This window comes from Patagioenas fasciata, chromosome 2, assembly GCF_037038585.1.
Source record: "Patagioenas fasciata isolate bPatFas1 chromosome 2, bPatFas1.hap1, whole genome shotgun sequence".
In the NCBI taxonomy this organism is placed as follows: Eukaryota; Metazoa; Chordata; class Aves; order Columbiformes; family Columbidae; genus Patagioenas; species Patagioenas fasciata.
The window spans coordinates 49,971,769-49,995,746 of NC_092521.1; the positions used below are offsets into that span (position 1 = coordinate 49,971,769).

The window sequence follows — 23,978 nt, forward strand, 5'->3', positions numbered from 1 at the left end:
AAAAAAATTATATTTAAGTCACAATCCACCTTTTTATGCCAGTGTTTGATCCTTCGTGGACATATTTTTATGGTATGCAACTGTACTCTAGTTATGAATTAATGCTATAATCCTTTTTGTTTGTTTTCCTCAAAACTCAGGGTTAAACTGCTGCTTCAGTTTAAAATTACATTTTCTATTTTTAATGTTAACGTTGTTGCAAGCCATTTTTGTAATTTCTTTCCCTTGCTGGATCCCACTTGCTAGTTCACACACAATTCATTTAACACCATCTGATTTCTCATCAGGTTGCACCATCAAGTTCTGAAGAACATTGGTGTTCCATATTCTGTTTTAATTCACTTTCAATACATTCCTCTAGATCCTTACTTAGAAATCCCTAATTTTAAATCATAGATTACATTGATACACAAGATTATTGCTTTCCTCCAGGACTGGAGGAAAGCAAATGTCACTCCAGTCTTCAAAAAGGGCAAGAAGGAGGACCTGGGTAACTATAGACTCGTCAGCGTCACCTCCATCCCTGGGAAAGTGATGGAACAACTTATCCTTGATGCCATCTCAAGGCATATCAAGGATAAGAGGGTCATCAGGGGCAGTCAGCATGGCTTCACCAAGGGGAAGTTGTGCTTGACCAACCTCATCACCTTTCACGAGGACATAACAAGGTGGATAGATGATGGCAGAGTGGTGGGTATGGTCTACCTTGACTTCAGTAAAGCATTTCACACAGTCCAGTCTCCCACAGCATCCTTACAGGGAGTGCGGTCTGGATGATCGGGTAGTGAGGTGGACTGTGGACTGGCTGAAGGAAAGAAGCCAGAGAGTTGTGGTCAATGGGGCAGAGTCTAGTTGGGAGGCCTGTATCTAGTGGAGTGCCCCAAGGGTCAGTACTGGGGTCCATATTATTCAATATATTCATCAATGACTTGGATGAGGGAATAGAGTGCACTGTCAGCAAGTTTGCTGAGGACACCAAGCTGGGAGGAGTGGCTGACACACCAGAAGGCTGTGCTGCCATCCAGTGGGACCTGGACAGGCTGGGGAGTTGGGTGGGGAAAAATTTAATGAAATATAACAAGGGAAAGTGTAGAGTCTTGCATCTGGGTAGGAACAATCCCAGGTTCCAGTATAAGTTGGGGAATGACCTATTAGAGAGCAGCATAGGGGAAAGGGACCTGGGAGACAGCAGGATGACCATGAGCCCGCACTGTGCCCTTGTGGCCAAGAAGGCCAATGGCATCCTGGGGTGTATTAGAAGCGGAGTGGTTAGTAGGTCAAGAGACGTTCTCCTCCCCCTCTACTCTGCCTGGGTGAGACCACACCTGGAATATTGTGTCCAGTTCTGGCCCCCTCAGTTCAAGAAGGACAGGAAACTGTTGGAGAGAGTCCAGTGCAGGGCAACGAAGATGATGGAGTGGAGCATCTCCCTTATGAGGAAAGGCTGAGGGAGCTGGGTCTCTTTACCCTGGAGGACACTGAGGGGTGACCTTATTAATGTTTATAAATATATAAAGGGTGAGTGTCATGAGTACAGAGCCAGGCTATTCTCAGTGACAACCAATGGTAGGACAAGCAGTAATGGGTTCAAACTGGAACACAAGAGGTTCCACTTAAAATTGAGCAGAAACTTCTTCACAGTGAGGGTGACAGAACACTGGAACAGGCTGCCCAGGGGGGTTGTGGAGTCTCCTACTCTGGAGACATTCAAAACCCACCTGGACGCCTTCCTGTGTAACCTCATCCAGGTGTTCCTGCTCCGGCAGGGGCATTGGACTGGATGATCTTTTGAGGTCCCTTCCAATCCCTAACGTTCTGTGATTCTGTGATCATTACATTGTTGAGCAGCAGGAGTTTAGGATACCAGTATTTCTCATAATGCATTTTACAGGAGTATGGAGATTGCATCCCCAACTTATTCAAAAGCAAAGGCTGATCCCACCCTTGTTACCTGGTAGAGGAGGAAGCTGCACCAAATCTAAAGCAGATCTCAGATAACAAAGTGCAAAAATTCATTTCTTTCCCCTCAAGGGTATTTTTGCTGATTCTGCTTAACTTCATTTCCCCACAGAAACCTGCCAAAAATGTTGACATATACCTAACAGAAAATGCAAACCTTTCTTCTTTCTGCATAGATGCATAGTGAAGGTTTCAGCTTCTCTCTTAGTATCTGTAAACCTCACCCCAAAAAATCAAAAATGATAACCTATGTTAGTAACATAGGCCATGAGGCATGCCAAGGCATTGGTCTCAAAGGAAAGGACAAAGTTCTGTGTTGCAAAACTGTTCTGGAAAGCTGCATGAAAACTTGTTCTTAGAATAAAGGAAGTTAAAACTTAGGAAACGCTTACAAACCAAAACAAGAAGAGAATACAACATCTCTAACCAAAAGTATCAACAGCCATCAGCACTTCACGTTCTCTCCGAAAGAAATAGCATGAAAATAAACACTTTCACTTTGTTGGTCTGTTTACAGACATTTTAAGGGACAGGGGATTAATTTAGCTCACCAATTGGATGCCCTATATGATCTATTTCATTTACACAGCAAGTGGTTATCAAAAACTCATTTCTTCTATTTTGGGGTTTTAGTTTTTGTTAACACACAACGAGACAAGATTCTTAGGGACAAGGATCAGGACTTTCTGAAAAAAACAGTATTAATTTAAAAAAAAAGGGACACTTATCTTTCACATCCCTCAGACTGAACACCCAAAAGCTCAGACTTGCAGGATCACTTGTTGATTCTGAGCATTCAAGCTTAAAGGATGACCTTTGGAAAAAGAACGTCTTACCAGGAGTGGAACTGAATCCTGGGCAGCTGTAGCAGAACATCTCGCAATCCAACTGCTTCCCATATTAAGTAACTGTTACAATTTCAAACTTTCATAAAAGCAACAGAAACTTTGTAATACTTACATTAATAAGGTACTGGAAGTGAATGGCAAAATAGGAGTCTATCCATATGATAGACAAACTATGAACAAGAAATACTTGTATGACCCAAAAAGTGCAAGACTACTACATACTGTAATATTAATATATGGATCTCCTTTCCTGGGACAAATGCCATTTCATTATTACAAGTATAGATGCCAAGCCTAAATCCAAAAGAGCCTTACTATGCAGACAAGGTAATGGAACTGCATAAAATTGTTGCAGTAAATCAATGCAGGATCTCTCTGTCAGAGAATCAGTGTTTCGTTGTTGTGGGGGTTTTCTGTTTGTTGTTTGTTTGTGGGGATTTTTTGTTTCATTTTTGGTTGGTTGGTTTGGTTTTTACATCACATGCATTAGTGGTACTTTTCAAGTTACTGAAATTCTTAAGAAATATCTCTGTTGCTATATCAAAACTCTGGAATAGTTACCTTGATTAGATGATACTTGTCTTGAGAAAGGTTTTCTGAGGTACCCCTACTGAATAACTATAATAGACCGTTCAGTGTAAGAACACATTGGCAAAAAGATTTATACCAAACTGGCGGTCAAATAAACTAGTCTTACAATCATACCTTTAAACTATGTTAGTGCCACTAGAGAAATGTCATTAAAAATAGTCACAGCCCTGACACTACTATATAAGCAAACTACAACAGGTGTACCCGACCTAAGAAAGGACCTGTGACTCAGGCAGTAATTAATGGATCACAAAGTTCAGAAATTAACTTGAGAAAAAATGAAAAAAACCCCAACAGATCACCATCCTCCCCAAGTGCAAGTTATCAAGGGAATGTTAAAAATAGCCATCTAAATAGCAATATGTCATTTAACCGACAAAAAGTCCTGTGTTTTTTCGTTGGTTGGTTTTTGGGTTTTTTTTGTTTTTTTTTGTTTTTTTTTTTTTTGTAACGCATTAGAGAAAAGTCTGGAAGCTATTAATTAAATAGTAGAAAATTCAAGTGTTTGTGATCCTATGATTAACACTTGTTTTTCTTCCCACTCTACACCAATGGAAGTCACTTCAGAATGCTTACTAATGTTCACTACTGGCTGTAACAGTCCAATTTCAAAATCCCCATATTCTTTGTTGAAATCACTGGTTCCTTTAATTATATGACACTTAATCCTCAGCTTTTCAACAGGCTCCTAGAGTCCCAACACATTCTGAAGTAATTACTTTACATTACTTAGTTCATCACCCATGTTCAGTCTTCCTTACATCAATAGGCAGGTGACCAAGAACTGCACAAGCTCTCCAAGGCCACACAGCACTGGACCACACGTTTTCCTTTCAGGTATAGGAAATACAACACTTCCTAAGCGACCTGGTCTATGAATGACTCCAGTCTCACCCTCAGCACAACAAATTAGGGAATTCAAGTTCTAATACAAGACAGGTGTTGAGTTCCCACCCAGGAACCGAGATCAATAATCCATATTTTGGTCAACCATTGTTTGGTGGGAAGGGGTGGGACAGGTAAATGGTTCCAGATGTTACAGTGCCCTCAAAGCGAGGAGCTGAAGTGTGTAACAATACAGAAAACTTGTGTTTAAGTTCTGCTTCACAACAGCAGAAGAAATGACAGAACAAGATGAAAATATACCTATAGCTTTACTGAACTCTCTTTTGAATACAAAATGTCAGTTGTATTGCATATGGATGTCCAATTATTGTCCAGTATCTGACAATAATGTCCATGTTTTCTTTATATAAATATGTGCAAAATAATTTTTTATAGTTTTTAAAAAATTAGTGTTCTGTTCTCTTCTTGTTGTCCTTTCTTATTTTCTTGCTCTTTCCTGTTTGTTTAGATGACTCTTCCTGAAATGAAAAACAAGCATTTAAAAATTAAATCTACATTTTTATACACTTGTACATTCTGTCTAATTATTTTTAATATGAACAGTGTTAGTAGTTCATTGGGATTTACAAAACTTCTGAGTTGTATAATATTTAACCACTCAGTTTCATTAATTTGTGTGCTCATCTTGTTATTTAGAAACTGCCACATTCAGCAATGATAAAAATATAGACATAGCTATGCCAACAGAAGTATAATCTAAGCCATTTCTACCAGTACATTAAAACCGCTTCCGTTAAGTGCAACAAACCTACAGTGGGAAAAACAAATTTTTGCCAGTCTTGCTCAACATTGTAATTTATAGCTTAGTCTGACTGCAAATTCTGGAAAAGAAGATTTTTTTCTTCAGTAGGCATTCAACACAGGCACTCCCCAAAACAGTGAAGGAATCTGACGCTCCATCTGACAGAACCTGGGATATTTTATTTTTCTGCCTTCTACCTCTTGTGCATGGGAGGAAAATGGACTCTAACAGGATGTTAGAACTCTGCTGTTCTGAAGAGTCTTAGCTAAAAAGAATACTTTTTCCAAGAGCCACAGCTATGGTATTAGACTAATAATTCTCATAAGTTCCATCTATTTTTTCTGGATGGACACTGGTAACAAAACATTTGTTAATACACAATAGGGTCTGATTTAAGTTGTTAAAAACAGAAAATAAATAAGCCATTTTTGGTAGTACACCTTCTGTTGAGGGTTAGAGTTTCATTTTATGAGAACCTCATTCAAATAACAACATTGATAAACTGCCAAGAAGGTAAATTAGTAAGTATATTCAAGCACCTCTGAAGTACAAAAAGCAAATAACCAAAAAGCACAGGAGGAAGAATGGGGAAGAATGCTCAGCTTTCAGCCACAGCAGTCTTAGATATCTCCATATAAAAAACCTGACAGGTGCATACTTTTTCAAATATCCATTAGTAATTATTTCCTACTGTCTTAAAAACTTTCTGTTACTAGCGATTACATGCTATAATGTATATAGATATATCTAAAACTGTGTTCTGAGGATGAAGAAATGTCAAGAACCAAGAATATTAAAGGATTAAATGACCGAAGTCCTTTAAGAAGTAAAATGCTATTTAAAGACATTTGGAACTTTGCCTCCCAAGTTATGTAAGCTCCCTTGAAACATTTTCCCTTAATCTTTTCTGTAATATTTAAAATGTTACTTCATTTGAATTCTTCTAGTCTAGGCTTTTTTTTTTTTTTTTAATGGCATCTATCATCTATAATTTTGAAAAATTATTTGGGTCAAATAAAGCTTTCACTTTTTAAAATGCCTATCAGTTCCAGTGATTCTCAAGCTCAGTTTGTCTGCACACTAACTGGTAGCAGCTTCCAGTTTTCTGAACACACAGAAAGAGCCATTTCCCCTTCCCATCCTCCCTCAACCCTTAAATTTCTGTTCAGGATCAATGAACTCTACTGCTGCCACCCTTCTATTGCACACCTCACATTTACAAACCAGGTCACTAACTCCTTTGGAAGTTCTTCAGAGTCTTTGCACAGATCCTATGCATATTGTCAGAGCATCAAAGTAACCAGAGGATTGACACAGGTAGTCTTACTTTTCTTCTGGTTTCATCTAACAGTGACAACTTACACAATTTCACACGAAAAAGCCTTCATTCTAAGTGACAGAAACTTACCGCTGAATGTACGTAGTTGTATTCCACAAGTATATTTCTTGCACAATTGTTGATATGTTTAAAACGATCTGGTCCTAAGAGAATTCCTCCATACCAGCGGGATACCACGACTAACACATTATGGACATTCAAAATCTGTATTTATTTAAAAAAAAAAAAAAAAAATATATATATATATATATGTGGTTTTTTTTTTTTTTTTTTTACTTGAACTAGTTTTATGGTTGACACCTATTTTAAACATAGAAAAAAGTCTATCTTGCATTTTCAAAATGAACTTCCAGTCATGTCTGTGTCACACATGTTATCAAAGGGTAACAAAAAATGACAAGTCAGCAGTTGTGGTAAGTTTCCCTCTTCAAGCTTCTACCCAAAGGTAAATTCAATGTAAAACGAGTCAACATATCCCTCAGAAAGGGCATAAAGGTATCTGATGTGCGCTACAGTTGCTCATTCATGTGTCAAAGGCTACAGGCACTACTTAAGAGGAAAATTACTGAGTTACATTTATTATTCTTTGATACGATCAATTATTATTTCCAGAGAAGCTCTGTCACTAAGCAGATTTTCTATCCACATTTTTGGAAGTGTTGGTGCATGAGGCTAATAACAGCCAGGGGACAGGCATTATACATATGGGTACCTAAAATGCCATAAGCTATACTGTTACCATGTACAGGACTTAGCAACAGCACCTGGATAACACAGGAAAACCTTTTCATTTTCCAGGTTTGATTCTTAGCCTCTTACAAGAAAGCAGTTGTTTTCTGAATTCATAATGGCATATATAAAGTTCACACAATGTGAAATAATTGTACTAATAATTAGGATTGAAAATAACTAAACAACCCTTATATTGCTTTTTTAAGACTGTAAGTAAGAAAATCAAGCAGACAAACAGAAGTGATGATTTCTTTTACTGCAATTAAAGGCAAGAAATATGGCATGCCCTCAACAGCTTTACTTTTCACAAAATCTAAATGTGACTTGACTACACTTGAAAACTATAATTTATTCCACCTTACAGCAATTCTGTCCTCAAGACCTCCCCATCATCAGCAAACACCAGTAACACAGAGAATGCTGATTGACTGAGTATCAGAGAGAAACGCACATCTTGCCAAAATAAAAGATACATGTTACTGCATGGAAAAGTGCAGTGACAATCACCAGTTAGCTTTTTTGCTCTAAGTAGTGTTGCGTGATTAGTGACCGTGATCCTGAATTTGTCCCTCAAACAAAAGCAGCTGAAACCTCTGGGGAAAGTCTTCACTTACAAACAGCTTTCTCTCCAGCCCTGCAGAGAACCACACTGATGCACCCAGATGGCTCTGACCAAGACAAAGCAAATGCCGCTTTATTTGCATAAAGCTGAGCAAAATCGCTGTGGTCTGCAAGGTATCAGGGTGGTTTGGTGGAGGTGAGAAAAATGCCTTAAGAGCTAGCCATCAATAAAGCATGTTAACAACCAGCATCATGTCCATTAAGGAGAAATATATATATATTTGACTAATTTGAACAATATTATTAGAAGATTCCATCATTGCTCGAGAAAACAGAAATATCCTTAGAAATTTAAAATGAAAAGGATAATGTAAAAACAAAACAAAACAAAGCAAAAAAGGATTGGGGCAGGTTTTGTGACAGGTATTTTCTACTCTACGTTTACACACTGGCCAAAAAGTCTACGTATAGCAACTGTTCACAGTAAACAGGATGCCAAACATAGAGTTTAAAAAGTTTCCCAACTAAGTGTGAAAGACCTAATCTAAAATACAGTATCTTGTAACCGGAAAGTGCTATCTTGACTGAAGTGCTAGGTTTATCTGAAATGAGATAAGATTTCTACTGCAAAAGAAGAACTGTAAGAACAGCAACAATAAGTGTATTAAACCACTTAATTTTCATGCCCATATGATATGTCCTAAGCGCGTATAACAGAAAAACTACAAGACCTATGAACATCAAGAAATCAGCCCATAAGCTATTTTAATCTTTTTCTGTGGGTGAAAATTGCACTTTTCTGATCCCTACAGCAGTACTCATCCAAAACAAAAATATTCCCAGTAATTAGGACTACAGACGGAGAGAGATGATCCATAGATTTGGGCACATCCACATTGGAAAGGGAAAACGTCATGTCACTTTCTAAACTGGATTTTTACGGAACGTTAAGTGCCCAGACACTAAGTCTGACAACTCTCAAAAGTGTACTTTAGCATGATGAGAAAAAGCTGATAAACTCATAACAAACTGAGGTACAGTAACCGCAAAGTTGTTCCCTTATTTTTATTACAATAATGTTTTCGTATTTACCACATCTACTTGCATATAGTACATGAAGTTTTCCTTCACAAGTCATGTTTGAGTAACTTAGGAAGGTTCAAAAAGTTCTAAACAAAAAATGTCAAAATAACTCAAATTATAACTTTTTTTCAGGAAAAAAAAGCATAAGCTTTGAGATTAAAAAAGTACTTCAAAACAGTCTCCAGGAATAAGACCATAACATGTTAAGCAACAGAATATGCAATCAAGCAAAGAACAGGAAACTAAAACCCTTATTGTGAAGAGGACATCAATCTAAAAATCAAAATTAGAACTAGTAACTAGTGTGCTGATATAGCTAAGTGACTTGAGGCACTGCATAAGATGTACCCAGCTGTCCCCTGTAGTTATGATATTTCATTCATGGTTTTACTAGGGCTTACATCATGCCAGTGAACCAAAATTTATGAATCTCAATACACATTTAGAAGCAACTTTGCCAAGGGAATACTATTTCAACACTTGAAATCTAAAATGTATGAGTATGAGGGCTGGGGACTCAGAACTGGAAACGGCACAAAGAAACAGATTAAATGATCAAAACAATTTAACTCCTTCACTCCCACTATTTTTTGCATTTGAAGCTCTTTTCCGCAAGTCCAAATATAAATTTATTTTTATAACGAATATTTGAGGAAAGTGAATGAAAGGCTGTGTGTAGGTCAGCTGTTACATTCTGTCAATCAGCTTCTTCCAGCCTTCATTTTCTATATACCTTACACCACATAGTAAGCAGAGGAATCAACATTTCTCTTTCAAACTGTTCAAATTATTGCTGGTATCTATGAAACCCTACTTGCTTCTACGATCTAAGACTTGGAAATCCCAATTTACTACATGTATGCAACCGTCCATAATTTTTTTTTCACCTTTAAGAAAGCAATCATCTATTGGTTAAGAGCAGAGCAAGAATTAGAATAACCTTCTACAAGTTTATTTATGTTGTAGTGAATTTTAAAATCTGTTCAAGACTTCCAAAAGTCAAAGATTCATTTCTATAACCTGCATAAGATGAAGAAGACGTCCACCTGCTGCTGTCTCCCCATCATCTTCACAATCCTGTAAGAATGTCTGCTTATCTTCACAGTATATTCTAATATGGGGAAAAAAAAATAAAAAAGAAAAAGAAAAAAATAACATAAAACAGATTCAAAAAAGGTCAATCAACTAACATTTTAGCATGCTTAATGAAGTCTCAGGGATCTTTCATATACACGTGTATCAATTCTACTTCTCTACTAAAGACATTTACACGAAAACAGGATGAGGCTCAGGGTAAACTGTAGATATTCATCTGTACAGCAGAACAAGTTTTGAGAAGCTTTTACAAAGAATTTAGCTACTTTAGGATAACTCCAGACTCACTACCAGTATAAATTCCCTAATAAGAAAAATCCTTCGGTTTTTAGCCTAATAATTACACCTAGCTGAAACCAAGTCTACCAGATACAGGTTCAAATGGGTGGGTGTACACAGGTGTACACACTCAGAAGTTGGAAGAATTTGGACAAAACTATTATGAATAATTAGTTAGGTCTGTATTTCAGCAGCAGCATGAAACTATTACCGAAAGCTGCCTTCAGATTCTCCATGCCCGTCTATTTCCTCATGGTACACTCCAGAAAACTTTGTGTTGTATTTGTATTGCTTCTTATAAAAGACTCCTGCTCGCACGTAATTTTCCAGAAGTAACGCTCAGAGGTCTACTGTTTGTTACCAACTGATTTCATAGAATCATAGAATCATTTCAGTTGGAAGAGACCCTCAAGATCATCAAGTCCGACCATAACCTAACTCTAGCACTAAAGCATGTTCCTAAGAACCTCATCCAAACGCCTTTTAAACATCTCCAGGGATGGTGACTCCACCACTTCCCTGGGCAGCCTGTTCCAATGCCTGTTTCACAACTTCTCAACTTAGTTAATACACATGTGACACAAAGAGGCTTGCAGTATTAGATGACAAACATGAAGAAACAAGTATGTTTCTGTTGGTTTTTTTGTAGTGTATTTATATAGTATGAGTGAAAGAAGCCAGATCAGCAGCAGAGATCCCCTCCTTACAGAAACCAGTTACATAGCTGGACTTTTGGTGAAGTAAGCTTTCACCTGCTCTCATGTCATGTTTCATTAGGATCATGCCAGGATGTGCACAAATGTAGCAGTGTCTGTAGGTGCTTTTTCAGATTACTGGTTCTTCCTGCAATGAGAGGATCTCCTTTTACTATCACTTAACATTCCTCAGAAAACCTGCATCACTATCTGGACTGAGACCAATTCATTTCACATAAGCTATGTTTACAAAAGTTGCCAGAAACAGGCCATGCCAAACTTATTTTTACCTGTTTCTCATTTTTGCTGCAGTTTCTTGTATTCAGGCTGTTTCAACTCTTATTTGAACTAAAAATTTTCAGTTCTTTCTAAATATAAGGTTGAGGGAAAACAAGGTTACTCTGCCCAAGTAAAAACACATTTAGTTCAGGATGATGTAGCATTTCCATGTTCACACATACTATACAAAGAATAACAACATGTTCAAATCCACTTTTAGTCTTATATTATTCCTAATGCTGCTTTACTATCTTAGCATATTTCCTTTTATGTGCTCTACTTTCTTGACCTCAAATTCAAAACAAAACCTAAAACCTTTGCCATACAAATAAGAAACCTACTTCCATAAAGATTTAATAGCAAGGAATTTCTTTGATGGATTTTACTTTTCTCATGTCCCGCACTCATCTGTCAAAGAATACTGAAGAAAAAGCAAAACCGCTATTCATCTCTCACCTGTATGCGTATATGTTGTGGGTAGCACTTGCAATTTTCTTATTCTCATACAATTTTTCAAGAACTCTCTTTACCTTTAAAAAAAACAGAAACCAGCCTCCTTTTATAATGGGGATTTCATACCAATATCACAGCTGAACAAACATCTGAATATAAAGTTTCACACTTGGACATAAAATTAATTAAATATTCAGTGTGATAACTGAAGAAGCAGCTTCTCAGTACCCTCATGCTAGCTTCAATACTTTTTCTCCGATACTGAAAACAGCTGTTCCTTGAATTTGTACATTCCTGTTACTGCTGAAGATGTAGAAACGTCAAATCGTTTTACTAAATAAGAGAGACAGTGAGATCTAAAAACATTTTTAATCGGTATTAAGTATCAATTACACCTGCTTAATTTTTTCCAACTGTAACATTAACTGGAATAATATAACACAACCTGACATACATTTTCCGATGACACACTGCTTTCGCCTATTTCACAAAACTGTGATGCTTAGAAAGATCTACTATAATTCAAGTTTTTCCTTTTTCCTCAAACATACTTTTTTTTTTTTTTCCAGTTTGCATTTCACAGAAAGAATAATTTAAAAAAATAATGTTCTGTTATGGGTCTGAAAGTGTATTTCCCAGAAAAGAGGTATTCTCACCGTGTCTCTCTGCTCTTAAGAAGCAACAAATTCAAACCATTTATCAGCATCAGTTCATCTTCTGTTTCTAATTAAACAAGCCAGTAATTGTTCAACCTTCTCCAGTTTGGTCTAACAAAAAGGAGAGCTTTGAACAAGATACTGGTTTAGTAGACAATACAAGATTAATACTACTTTGAGGAAAACTTTAATGAAATTGAGAAAGCTTGGGAAAAGAAGCTTGGCAAGTAAATTGCCTTCCACTCCAAAGAAAAATGCTTCTGAGGAGTAATCAATATACACATTTAGTATCTGTCTATGCTATTTCCAATTCTTCTGGAAGAAATTCACTTTTCCAGAAATCACCTCAAATATAAGATACCTCAATGAAAAAACTCCAATTATTAACAGAGAACATTACTTCAGACACCTGTTTTCTCTTTTTTTCCTTTCCCTAAAGGTGAATATTGAAGGCAACTTATATTACTTAATGCACTTTCAAATACATTTCAATACATGGACTTAGCATGTAATGTACAAAGCACATTAAATGATCATCAGCTTTGACACGAGTTATTTGTCAGCTACCAGGTTCCTAAAAACATACCTTCAAGATTCATTATGTGTGTGTATTAGCAATGAGCCTCCAAGACAGACATCTTACAGGTAAGCAATAGCTTATCCTTTTTCCTGCTGTAGCTCCTGAGCCTTTTTTTTTTTTCTCCTGTTCCCCCCTCTATTATTCCTGCTTTAGGGAAATGAGGGATGCAATTCTCTACATGTCAATGAGGCACCTGCTCATAAAAGACACAAGATGCTTAAACAACAGTTCAGTTCTTAGTTCCACCTTATTAAATCAATGTCAAGTCCAAGAACCACATACATTTTAAATATCTGAATAAGCCAAACTGAGACAAGGAAAAGCAATGGTACCCAATATTGCCTGCTACCTGAAATATACCTATCACTTTCTTTGCCCCATAAGGTTTATGGTAACATACTCTCTTATATGAGTAACTGCAGTATTACTCTGGCTATCAGTACCAAAAACTACATAGGAAATTAACTTCCACTGTTAAAAATACTCACTAAAGGAATTTACACAGCAATCTGTGTACTGTCTTAAAATATTGATGAATATCATTGCAGTGTATAGATTGTGCAGATAAAAGTATTATGGGTGTACACTAATCTCTTCAGCTGGTAAAGAAGCCAGCTTTCAGTACAGGTGCAATGTTTACCCCATTCCTCACCTCTTCCAGCTTTCTTTCAGAAAAATGAGTCCATACCACAGTAAAGCTTCCCTGCAGTCTGAAGACCAACAACCTCACACTGTACAGAAAGACTCTGCGAAACAAGATGGATTCAACACTTGGGGAATTGCTCTGTCTTTATGCTAGCCACATACCAGTAAGTCTTGACTGGAAAATTCCTATGTTTATAAAGTATATGTTGTCTTAAAAAAAAAAGTCATTAAAAAAAGAAATTAAAAATGTCTTTGCATACAAAAGGGAAATTACTAACCTGTTTTAAGTGAGTACTATTTCTCAATACAGACCTGCCCTTTTGGAAACCCATGTCTGTGGGTACAGACTTCCTCGTAAATAGGAACAATCCTACTCATAAATCATGATCAAAGAATGAGAGGGGTCTTTTTTAAATGAGAAATGGACATTAAGCCTATGATTTCAATTTCTTCCCCTTCTAAAGCAACACAGTTCGTTGACTCACAGCTCATAGGGACTGCACACAGCTAGGAAGCCCCTGAAGTGCAGTGCTATTTTAATGAAAATGGTAACGGACTGAGTATTTAAAACACGAGTTTGCGAGCAGTAAAAGAATAGCTCAAAAAAGCTGAAGATGTGTTCAAAAAAGTTCAGGTTGTATCCAGACCGAGAAAAATAAGAAAGATGTGAAAAGCACAGCACATTTTTGAAGGTGTAAAAATAAAATTAATAATAATTTTTTTCAAACACACAAGAAGCTGATGCTTACCAGAGGTCTGTACTGCTAGCAGATAAATATAACACATATAAAAGAATCACTTAAAGAAGATATAGCTGTAGCACAGAAACCTAAATGATTGCACAGTATTTATGAACTCAAAATGTCAAGCAAGGATGATATAGTGGAGCTTTACCACAGAATAAGGTTGAGCAAGCTGATACAAAGAATAGCAACAAATCAGCAAAAACAGATCATCTATATATAACAAGATTAAAGGGAACTGGAGTATGAAAGTGTTAAACTATAGGTAAAGAATCTAACCTACCAGTTAAAACTGCCTCTGCAGCAGAAGATGACTGATGCACCACCAACATCTCAAAAGTACTCCAGGAACAATGTAGGGAACAAAGACAAACAAGTCTTATGTCCATACTATGCAAACTAACAAGGGAAAGCAAAACCCAAAAAACACACACCTTAAAATGTTACAGCTTTTGCATAGGGAAGCATGCCTCAAACCCCTGTCAATCTGTCAAAATTCTTTCAGAGTCACTAAGCATGTAGTAGGTCTAGCTCACCTGGAACTTCAAAAAGCTTTTGAAAAGAGCTCTTACCAAAAAATCTTAAAGACAGAATTGGATAAAAGGAAAGAAGAAAATCCTCTCAAGGTTTAAGTCTCAGTTAATGACAAAAAAGATGAGTAGACCAGTAGCTGCTCCACTTAACAGGGATAAAGGGAGCTGAGGTTAACAGATGCAAAGTGATGTACAAAGTTACTCCAAAACAGGTATTAATATTAGCATTTGCAAAAAGAGATCTTGTGGTTACAATGGTAATATCTATGAAAACACCAACTCAGTGCTCAGCAGAGGTCAAAAAAGTAAACTGAAAGATACTACTAAGAAAAGAACATGGAAAACAGAAAGCTTTTCACACTACTCTATAAATCCTTGGAGTGACTGCACCTTCAGTGTTGTGTATAGGTCTAGTCTACATCTCAAAAAGGCTACAGCACACGTTACACATACCAAAATAGACTGGAGGTCTTCCACACAGAAAACAGAAAACTAAGTTCTGTTACATATGAGAGATGTCTATAAAATCCAACTGCACAGAGAAAGCGGAGAGGTGCAACAAAGTAACAAGTAAACGATTCACAGCAGAGGCAGGCATATTTTCATACAATGCTGTGGATTCTGAAAGTTAATTATGGTGTAAGAAGCAACAAATTCCACAAAGGATAAAAAACCAAACAAAAAAAACCCAGTAATATTAAACACAAGGATACTTTCTTTACCTCATGTTAAACTGCTGAAAGAAGGGAAACATGATGGGAAACAAACTGTAGCTGCCCTCTTTGAGCACTCTAGTCTAGGTCTACATTCACCAATGATTCCAATAAGACACAAGAACTAATGCAGACATTATTTTTAGCTGCAGACATATACAACTCCAGAAGCACACTTATTCTTCTGACTTAGATCTCAATAAAGATATCATATGTGTTTACAAATGCATTACCATATGCATTTAAATATGCATTATCCAAGTGTATTTTTCAATAGAATTCCTTTCTGAAGGAGGGAAAACATACATAAATTCATTTTCCAAATAACACATGTCAGACTCAGTAGCTTCCAAATGTCTTACAATAAACTTGCCAACATTCAAAAGTCAAATTTCAATGTTCTTATTCTCTTACATCTAATGCACATAATGGTAAAGAATAGCAGGACACACCGCAGACCTGATATTCAGAGCTGTTTAGCAGATAGTGAAAGCGAGCAACTGATGACTACTCCAACAATATTAGCACACAAAGATGCAAAGACAGACATATTTGGCTAATCCCAAGTATCTCAGTAATACTTTGTCAAGCTCAAAGTACAGACAAGACAACTAGAACTGGTCTCAGTACTAACTTGTCTGGGTGTCACCACAGGAGCCAGATGTGCCTGGAAAGTACTCCTTCGATCAGTGACTGGGTTTCCATGATGTATGGGTGGCAGCTCTTCATCTACTGATCACAAACAAGGAAGTGTTTGTTTTATTTAAGAGTACTGAAACAACATATATGGCTACATAAGTAACGAATGTCTCAACTTTAAAACAGGGGTTTGTTGAAGTAAATAAGCTGACATACAGAACCACCAAAAATATCTGGGGTCTTTTTACACTTGTTATTAATCTTTACTATAATTCTAATGTTATCAATTTTACTCAAAAGTTGAGTAAAAAACCAGAATTTTAAGGCCTCTCTCTTTTGAATTATTTCATCAGAATTAACAAGGACATATTTATTTTACCTTCATGACTTTCGGGTGTAACGTAATTTAACATTTTAATCGGATCTTCCAGAACAGGCTGATAGTCTAGGAGAAAATCATCTCCATCATCTTCATCAACTTCTTCACTGGTTTTCTTAATATCTGGTTCTATTAAGATACAAATAGTAGAATTTATTACACATTTTTTGTGAGACAAGACAAAGTTTCAAATTCTTCTCAAAAATCTCTAGCTTTTCAGTTCAAATTAGTTTGCCATTAAAAATAATGAAATACAGGATAGTAACATTAATTACAACAAAACCTAGAAATTCTTACTCCAGTATTAACTAAAATACTGCATGTCACTCATGTATTTCATAGCAGTTTAGCTGCCACTTTTTGAAAGAACAACTGTGAATTCACATGTGCTTTATAAGAGTAACAGCAGAAGAATCACCACAACTCCAGTGATTATGTGATTATGTACTTCTCATCCCAATATAGTGAAATGCAATCAAGATTAAATACTTGGTCATTTGTCAGCAATACTTCACTGAAGTTTATCTTCTCTTAAGGCTAACCCAAGAGTGCACCCTATTAATTACTGTATGAATGATTCCTTTGCAGAACAGAGGGAAATGCATAATGTACCTGTGTGCTGCATTCTGCTTTCATTCATTTAATTCCTGAGAGAACTGAGGGCCTCATTCTAGTTCACTGAGACCACCTCCTTTCTTTTAATCCCTACCATTTTTAAGAAGGGAAGCTATAACTGTAAAACAAGCCATGACACTAGAGACTGTTGTTTCCTATTATGAAGATCCAATACAAAACTGGGCATAAAGCTTTAACTTCTAATGAAATCTTAGTTTGCGGCTGAACAAGAAGTAAACTGAAAAACCCGTGTATGTACCTGGATCTGATGACTGTGCCTTTTCTATCAGAACTTCCCGTATCTTCTCCACCCATAAATAAAGTATACTTTCACCGAGGTTCTGTCTGAAAGTTAAAACTCATAGTGAATGAAGAATCATTTCTGCAGATTTCACTTGGAAAGTACAGTAAATAACATACAGATTTCAGACATGTAGAAATAGAACACTATGATCTAGTGAGAAGAGAGAGCTTAGACATCCTTGTAAAAAGTTCCATGTCAGTAGCCCACTGGGTGAAGCACATGATACTCTCTTTGTGACTTTTTTGTTTGTTTGTTTTTTAATTAAAAGCAACGATGTTTGGGGAAAATAGGTCACTAACGGAAGCTGTCTGGCCACTAATGGAGACTTTCTGGCCACTAAAGAAAGAAACTGTAAGAACACTATGTTGGACAGTCCTCAGTATTTTCAAAAGAGTACTAAGCCAGGATGTCTAGCCTTAGAGCTTGCTTTGGATCAGTTTTCTCTACAAAAAGTACTGTACTGCCAATGGTGAGCACCTTCAGCTGCTCTGTGGCTGATGAGGAATCTTCCCCTTCATGTTTGGGAAAGGGGCTCTTCCTTGGAGCAGCATCACTTCCTCCTCAAGCAGTCAGCACACACACAGCAGAGGCTGATCGCAGTGGGCTGTGATGGGAGGTCCAGTGGCAACTGGATTGCTGCACTACAGTCTGGGTAACACACAGTTGAAGAGGACAGGGAGGTAAGGATTTAGGTCTAGGAGTCCTTTGTCAGGGGCACAGGTGTGTATTAAGGTACTGGGATGAGCACATTTTTTCTGTGCATATTCAGAGTTAAGAAAAGCTGCCTTAATGTGCAACAGAACCCAAACAACCCAAAATATATTTTAAATGGTATCCTGAAAAGTTGCCTTTGTAATTATATTTTAATTAGTTTATGAACTGTGAATGTTGCTCTCAAAAACAAAACTAAAGATGTAGAGCTATAGGTAATGAGTGGATTCTCATTAATTTTATTCTTACTGCCACCATCTGGGACACCACATAAGTACATATCAGTGACAGAATAACATTTTTCATTTTGCTTAATGTATACAGGACTATTCCTGAAAGCAATCAGAAATTCAAACAAATCTACATGTTTCAAGAAAAACATTCAAGCAAAAATAAGGAATTTATAACCTTGTAGCACTGTCTTGAAAATCTGGACAGACTCCAGAACAATCCCATGCCCTGATTTCATGCTGCTTCTTATCATGCAGAAGCACTACTTTAATACATGAAGAACTATATTTGTTTCAATGGCAGAATGCAAGAAACTAGACAATAAGATTTATCTGTTGTGCAGAAGTAAATAGCAATTTCTTCAGTTTTCTTCAGCTGTCACCTAATTTCAGTTTGGGCCTATTCACAAAAAACAGTCTCAAAGGTTACCTTTCTATACTGCTATTTTTCTTGTCACTTGGTCTAAGTCATGAAACAAAGCTTTGCATTGAATCAATTCTTATCAGACAACTACCTGGAGAAAAAAATAATCCAAATATTTGCTACATATATAACTTCTAAGAACTTTGGGTCTCCCAAACAGACTTTTTCCACCTCCTGAAGAAGACAGTGATGGACAATATAGTTCATATTGTTTTAAATTGCAGAACTGAGCAATTTAGACCACTAGGGACTTCAAATCTGGTAAAACACATGTAAATGAAGCAGAGTACTTCTCTTTACCCATCAACTATTTAGATATTGGATAGATAAAAGGCTTTCACAGACACTGTGCACATCAGTGACTACTCCAGAAAGCTTTTAAACAGTCTAAAAGGATATATATGGCCTAAAGTACAAATGCACTAATTTCCTGCTGAACAAACAAAAATGACAGGTGACCAGTAAGGACTCTGAACAGCAAGTGAGACAGACAGAACAAAGCCATAAGGGACTCATCTAACTAGCACAATTTAACAACCTACAAGAGACCAACAGGTGGGAAGAAAATAAAGGCGGGGGGGGGGGGGGCGGAAAAGAAAGAAAAAAAAAGTTTTTTCACAACCTCCAGATGCTCAGAACAGTTAAGGAACCTCCTAGAACAGCAGCTCCACTGCTGGTAGACACTCCAGAAAATCCTACAAACCTGGACAATCTCTGTCCTTTTTGCTCCACTGAATAACTGTGGTTAATATGATCCCATAGAAGTTTTCATTTAAAATCCCTGTGCATTTTTAACACTCCAAATTCAATTTTGTTTGCTTAAATTATCTGTTACTTAATTAGGTAGGAAATCCAGTTAATCAAAGTAACTCAGTAATAAAGATAAAAAACTCTCACACGAGCTAAGTGCTCTCTTCCCTATTTTATGGCATTAAAAAAGATTTCTTATGCAAGATGTTCAGATTTCAGTATTTTGGGCATGACTGTGCTTCCTTATGACATATTTTCATTTTGTTTAGTTTATATTACTTTGGGGATCCGAAAGAACTAAATAAACCGTATAAAATTACTACATTTACTACCCCAATTCCATAGCAATTGAAAAACATAATTTGAGTATTTCTAAATGTTCCGTTCATTCTCATGTGTTCATTATGAGTTGTTGTTAGCTGCACACTGTGATAATAAACAGTCAGCTATGTTACAGATTCTAGTTAATAGATTCTGCATGTGTTTAATTTGTCTTAAAACCCACTTGTCCCTTAGCTATCTTTTAAGAAAAACTGTTTTACCACTTATGCTCTAAGACACAAACAAATATTTTCACATTCTGTGGTTCAACATTCAAATGCAGAATAGATGCCAAAGTCTCATACTTCGTTGCACCAACTCATAAGCAATCTCACAGATTCTAAAGGGTGACATATTAGGAGCCAAAATGAAGACTTCTATCCTTACAGAACACCAGGTCTAAACAATATAAAATAAGTTTGTCAGAGTTTAACACAATTTGTTCTCACAAAATGCTTAGTAAATATATCACATCTTTAACTGTTAGATTTACAAAAGAAACTTGCTGCTTTATGGCTACTGCTTCAATCACTTCATAACTATTAGTTCACACAAGTACTTTAAAGCATACATTAAGCAGAGCATGACACTGAAAATACATTGTCTCCTTTTATAATATTCCAGAGTCTCTAACTTACACATATATTTCTTCCAAGCTATTTGCTAGTTCCATATAATCTTGTCCTCGAAGCCAAGGGGCACTAGAATGAAAAGATATGCAATGAAAATAGTTCCCATGCACTGATTCCAACATCTCAACAAACATTCACTTTAAAATAAATGTGATAAACACCTTGAAAACAGAACATTGTCAACTATTCCCACTTGACAAGATTCCAGTTGCAAGTACCTTGGTAAAAGCATGATCACCTAATTTTCCTTCAAGACTCCAAACTTGAGCTGCCTGTTCTTACCTCAAGTAAGAAAGCTGGACTCATTTTTCACAGTAGGCCATTGCCACTCCAAAGTCACCTTATGTATTATTAGCTTATCTTTCCAACACCTTCAGAACGATAGTATCTATAAGATTTAGGATGACCCTTCAGTTCTGTACCTGTACCCTCCTGGTCTCATGTTAAATTATCAACTTTGCCTCAAGTTTACCAGTACTATTTTAGATTGTCTTGTTGATACTGCTGACCAAACCTCAGTAGATATGCTGTGTCTCATGCCCTGAAGGTCCCTCTGTCATCCAAATCAAGGAACTGGCTTCCACATCTCCATTCCCATCTCATTTACATGTCAGGAGACAAGGGGAGAACAGGGAAGGAAAACAGGAAAATGACACATACTATGGCTCCATCCCGACCAGAGTCAGTGCACAGATGAAAAGCATGCTTTCAATCTGAAAGAAGGATCCAGACAAGAGGGATAGACCCAGGGAAGCAACAAGACATCACTGTCCAACCCAGCAGGCAGCAGCCAACATACTTCCACAGTCTAATTGCTGCCTTGTCACAAAACAATGCTACATGAGCTAGAGTTGAGGGAAGAGAGCAAATCATGGTGGGGAGTTCTGTGAGGCTAAGGCAGGAGAAAAAACAGAATATCCTTGCTTGAAACATCCCCCATGTCCAGTATGGTTTAATTCAATGAGTCAATTAAATGTTAACTTACACTATATACAACTAACAGTGGTAATTCACAAAGAAAATACAAATGTTTGACAGAAAATAATTCTCAGCAAGAAACATCACTTACTTTAGTTGATAAATAGGTGGCTCTGCAATTGGATATCCTGGTGGTAAAATCACCTGAAAGAAATTCAGGATAAGTATTCACTGGACTATTCCTCTCAGCCACCTGAGTTTTACTGATGGACTCTGATGTCAAGCACTAGGACCACAATTGGTGTTACAAATGAAGAAAACAGTCACATATGTCGTTACAGAATTACAAGAAAACCTGAATACCTGTATTTAGGACTCAAATAATGGTAATGCATACAAATATTATACGTCATGGTGCAATTTTTGTGTCATGTAAAAAAGAGCAGAAGAAATTTGAATGGAGTTGCATACATGGCACTGTAGTTCTGTAAGCAGACACCTCAGTGTTTCTTCCACTAAGTAAACTTACAGTTTTCAGTTCTGTAAACATAAAGTAGCAAGTTACTCAGCAAAGTTGATCCAAATTTCATATTGTCTCCACACTTCCCAGAAAGTAAACCTAGAAGCAATTGCAGCAGATTCACTGAAGTGTCCTACACAAAGTCACTGTAAAAATATTTTAAAGCCTAGTCTTTGGAGAAAACACTGAAAGTAGTTTTTGTCAGGTGTGGAATTAGGATAGGTAACTACTGAAAATGTCACAAGCACACTGATGTGTTACAGGAACAATCACTGAAAAGTCTATCACAGATTCCAACCCAAAAGCTCCTTAATCCATCGGAGTAGATAATGAATCCTTTTTAAAAGCGTTTCATGCAGGCATACAGTCCAACTGTAAATTCTGTGCCAAACTCCTTAACAGCACTATACCTGCAGGCAGACGGTCCATTTTGGTTGATCCAGACAATCATTAATCTTAATGCAGTAGATTTTTTCATCTTCATCGACAACACACCAATCGTCACCATATATAGATGAAAGAGCTTCAATTTCATCAATCTAGAAAAAACATTATGTAAAAATAAATATACAAACTGCCCCAAAGTCCACAGCCTTGTATGCCAACCACAGTTTTAAGTCTTACTCTTCTACAGCTTATTTACAAACATGACAAGATTCAGTATTTTAGGTGGCCATAAATACCAGGGATCCAGTTCCAATTCACAGTATAAGTAAATTTTGCCAAGTTCTTCCATACACATACCAGATTTTGCATTTCTATGGATAACCCTCTAATTCTCAGCAGCAACAAGGTGAGCAAAGGGACAGGGAGCAGCCACAACACATTCCTGCAGCTCTCAAACAGTGCTGCTCCTGGTTGAGTCATCCCCCAGCAGGATAAAGACCCTAAGGCCTTGGCACAAGTTCTTTCTAAGACTGAATGCATTTAGCAGAAAATTCCCATGAAAACTGAACAGCCACCTTCCACCTAGAAATCATAGAACCACAGAATCATTTTTGTTGGAAAAGAACATCAAGGTCATCGAGTCCAATTATTAATCTAACACTGGCACTACACAATGTCCATGAGAACCTCATCTATGTGTCCTTTAAACACCTACAGGGATGTTAACGTCTTCTCCAGGTAGTCTGTTCCAATGCCTGACAACCCCTCTGTGAAGAAATTTTTCCTAATATCCAATCTGAACCTTCCCTGGTGCAACTTGAAGCCACTTCCTCTCATCCCATCACTTGTTACTTGGGAAAAGAGACTAACAGCCTCCACGCTACAGCCTCCTTTAAGGTAGCTGTAGACAGCGATAAGGTCTCCCCACAGCCTCCTTTTCTCCAGGCTGAACAGCCCCAGTTCCCTCAGCTGCTCCTCATCAGAATTGTGCTCCAGATCCCTCACCAGCTTCACTGCCCTTCTCTGAACTCTCTCCAGCATCTCAACGTCTTTCCTGTAGTCAGGGGCCCAAAACTGAACACAAGATTCGAGGTGCAGCCTCACCAGCGCCAAGTACAGGGGGAGTGGAGACACTTGAAGTGGCTCTTCGGTGCAAATCATAGAATCATTTCAGTTGGAAGAGACCCTCTAGATCATCGAGTCCAATCATAACCTAACTAACCATAACTTAAATGTGTGGCCACCCGCTGAACAAAGGCACTCGCCCGAGCAGCACCGCGGCCCAGAGGCGAGCTGCTCCTCATAAGGCCGGGCTTCACCAGAAGCCACCCAAGCCACCGCCTTCGCCGCGGCGCTCAAACCCCCTGCCCGAGGACGCCGCGTCCTGGCTCGGCCCAGGGGGACCGTGACACGCCGAGCACACGGGCACGGCTCCCCGCAGCCCTCCTCACCGCCGCTCACCTGCTGCTGAGCCGCTTCCTCCTCACTCGCCGCCATGGGCACCTGAGGGGAGGCGGGGAGGTTGGAAAGGGCAGCCTGCGCAGTAGTGGCGGTGAAGCCATCTGCCCTCCCTTCCGCCAGCTCACCCTCCCGCGGGCGGGCGCATGCGCGGTGCTTCGCAGTGGGACAGCGCTGTTCGCGAGCCGCTGCCGCTTCGTGGTCTGTCCCCGGGCGGCTGCTGCTGCCTCTCGGAGTCCGGACCCCAACTGGAGGGAG

General features: G+C 37.8%; 1 protein-coding gene across 3 annotated transcripts; it reads right to left on the reverse strand.

Moving 5' to 3' along the window:
• Positions 1-4,533: 4,533 nt before the first annotated feature.
• IMPACT (impact RWD domain protein) lies at positions 4,534-23,833 on the reverse strand. Of its 3 annotated transcripts, none has more exons than XM_065832965.2 (11): positions 23,724-23,832; positions 22,286-22,414; positions 21,507-21,559; positions 20,444-20,506; positions 17,325-17,410; positions 16,451-16,579; positions 16,067-16,161; positions 11,566-11,639; positions 9,782-9,872; positions 6,455-6,589; positions 4,534-4,762 (listed from the first exon to the last, which is right to left on the reverse strand). In XM_065832965.2, exons 1-11 carry the CDS (start codon positions 23,757-23,759, stop codon positions 4,691-4,693), a joined length of 963 nt encoding a protein of 320 aa, XP_065689037.1. In that variant the 5' UTR covers positions 23,760-23,832; the 3' UTR covers positions 4,534-4,690. The 3 variants fall into 3 exon arrangements, with proteins under 3 accessions (XP_065689037.1, XP_065689036.1, XP_071660280.1); XM_065832964.2 differs by having other exon boundaries at positions 16,067-16,164; XM_071804179.1 differs by lacking the exon at positions 6,455-6,589 and having other exon boundaries at positions 16,067-16,164; positions 23,724-23,833.
• Between the last annotated feature and the right edge of the window lie 145 nt (positions 23,834-23,978).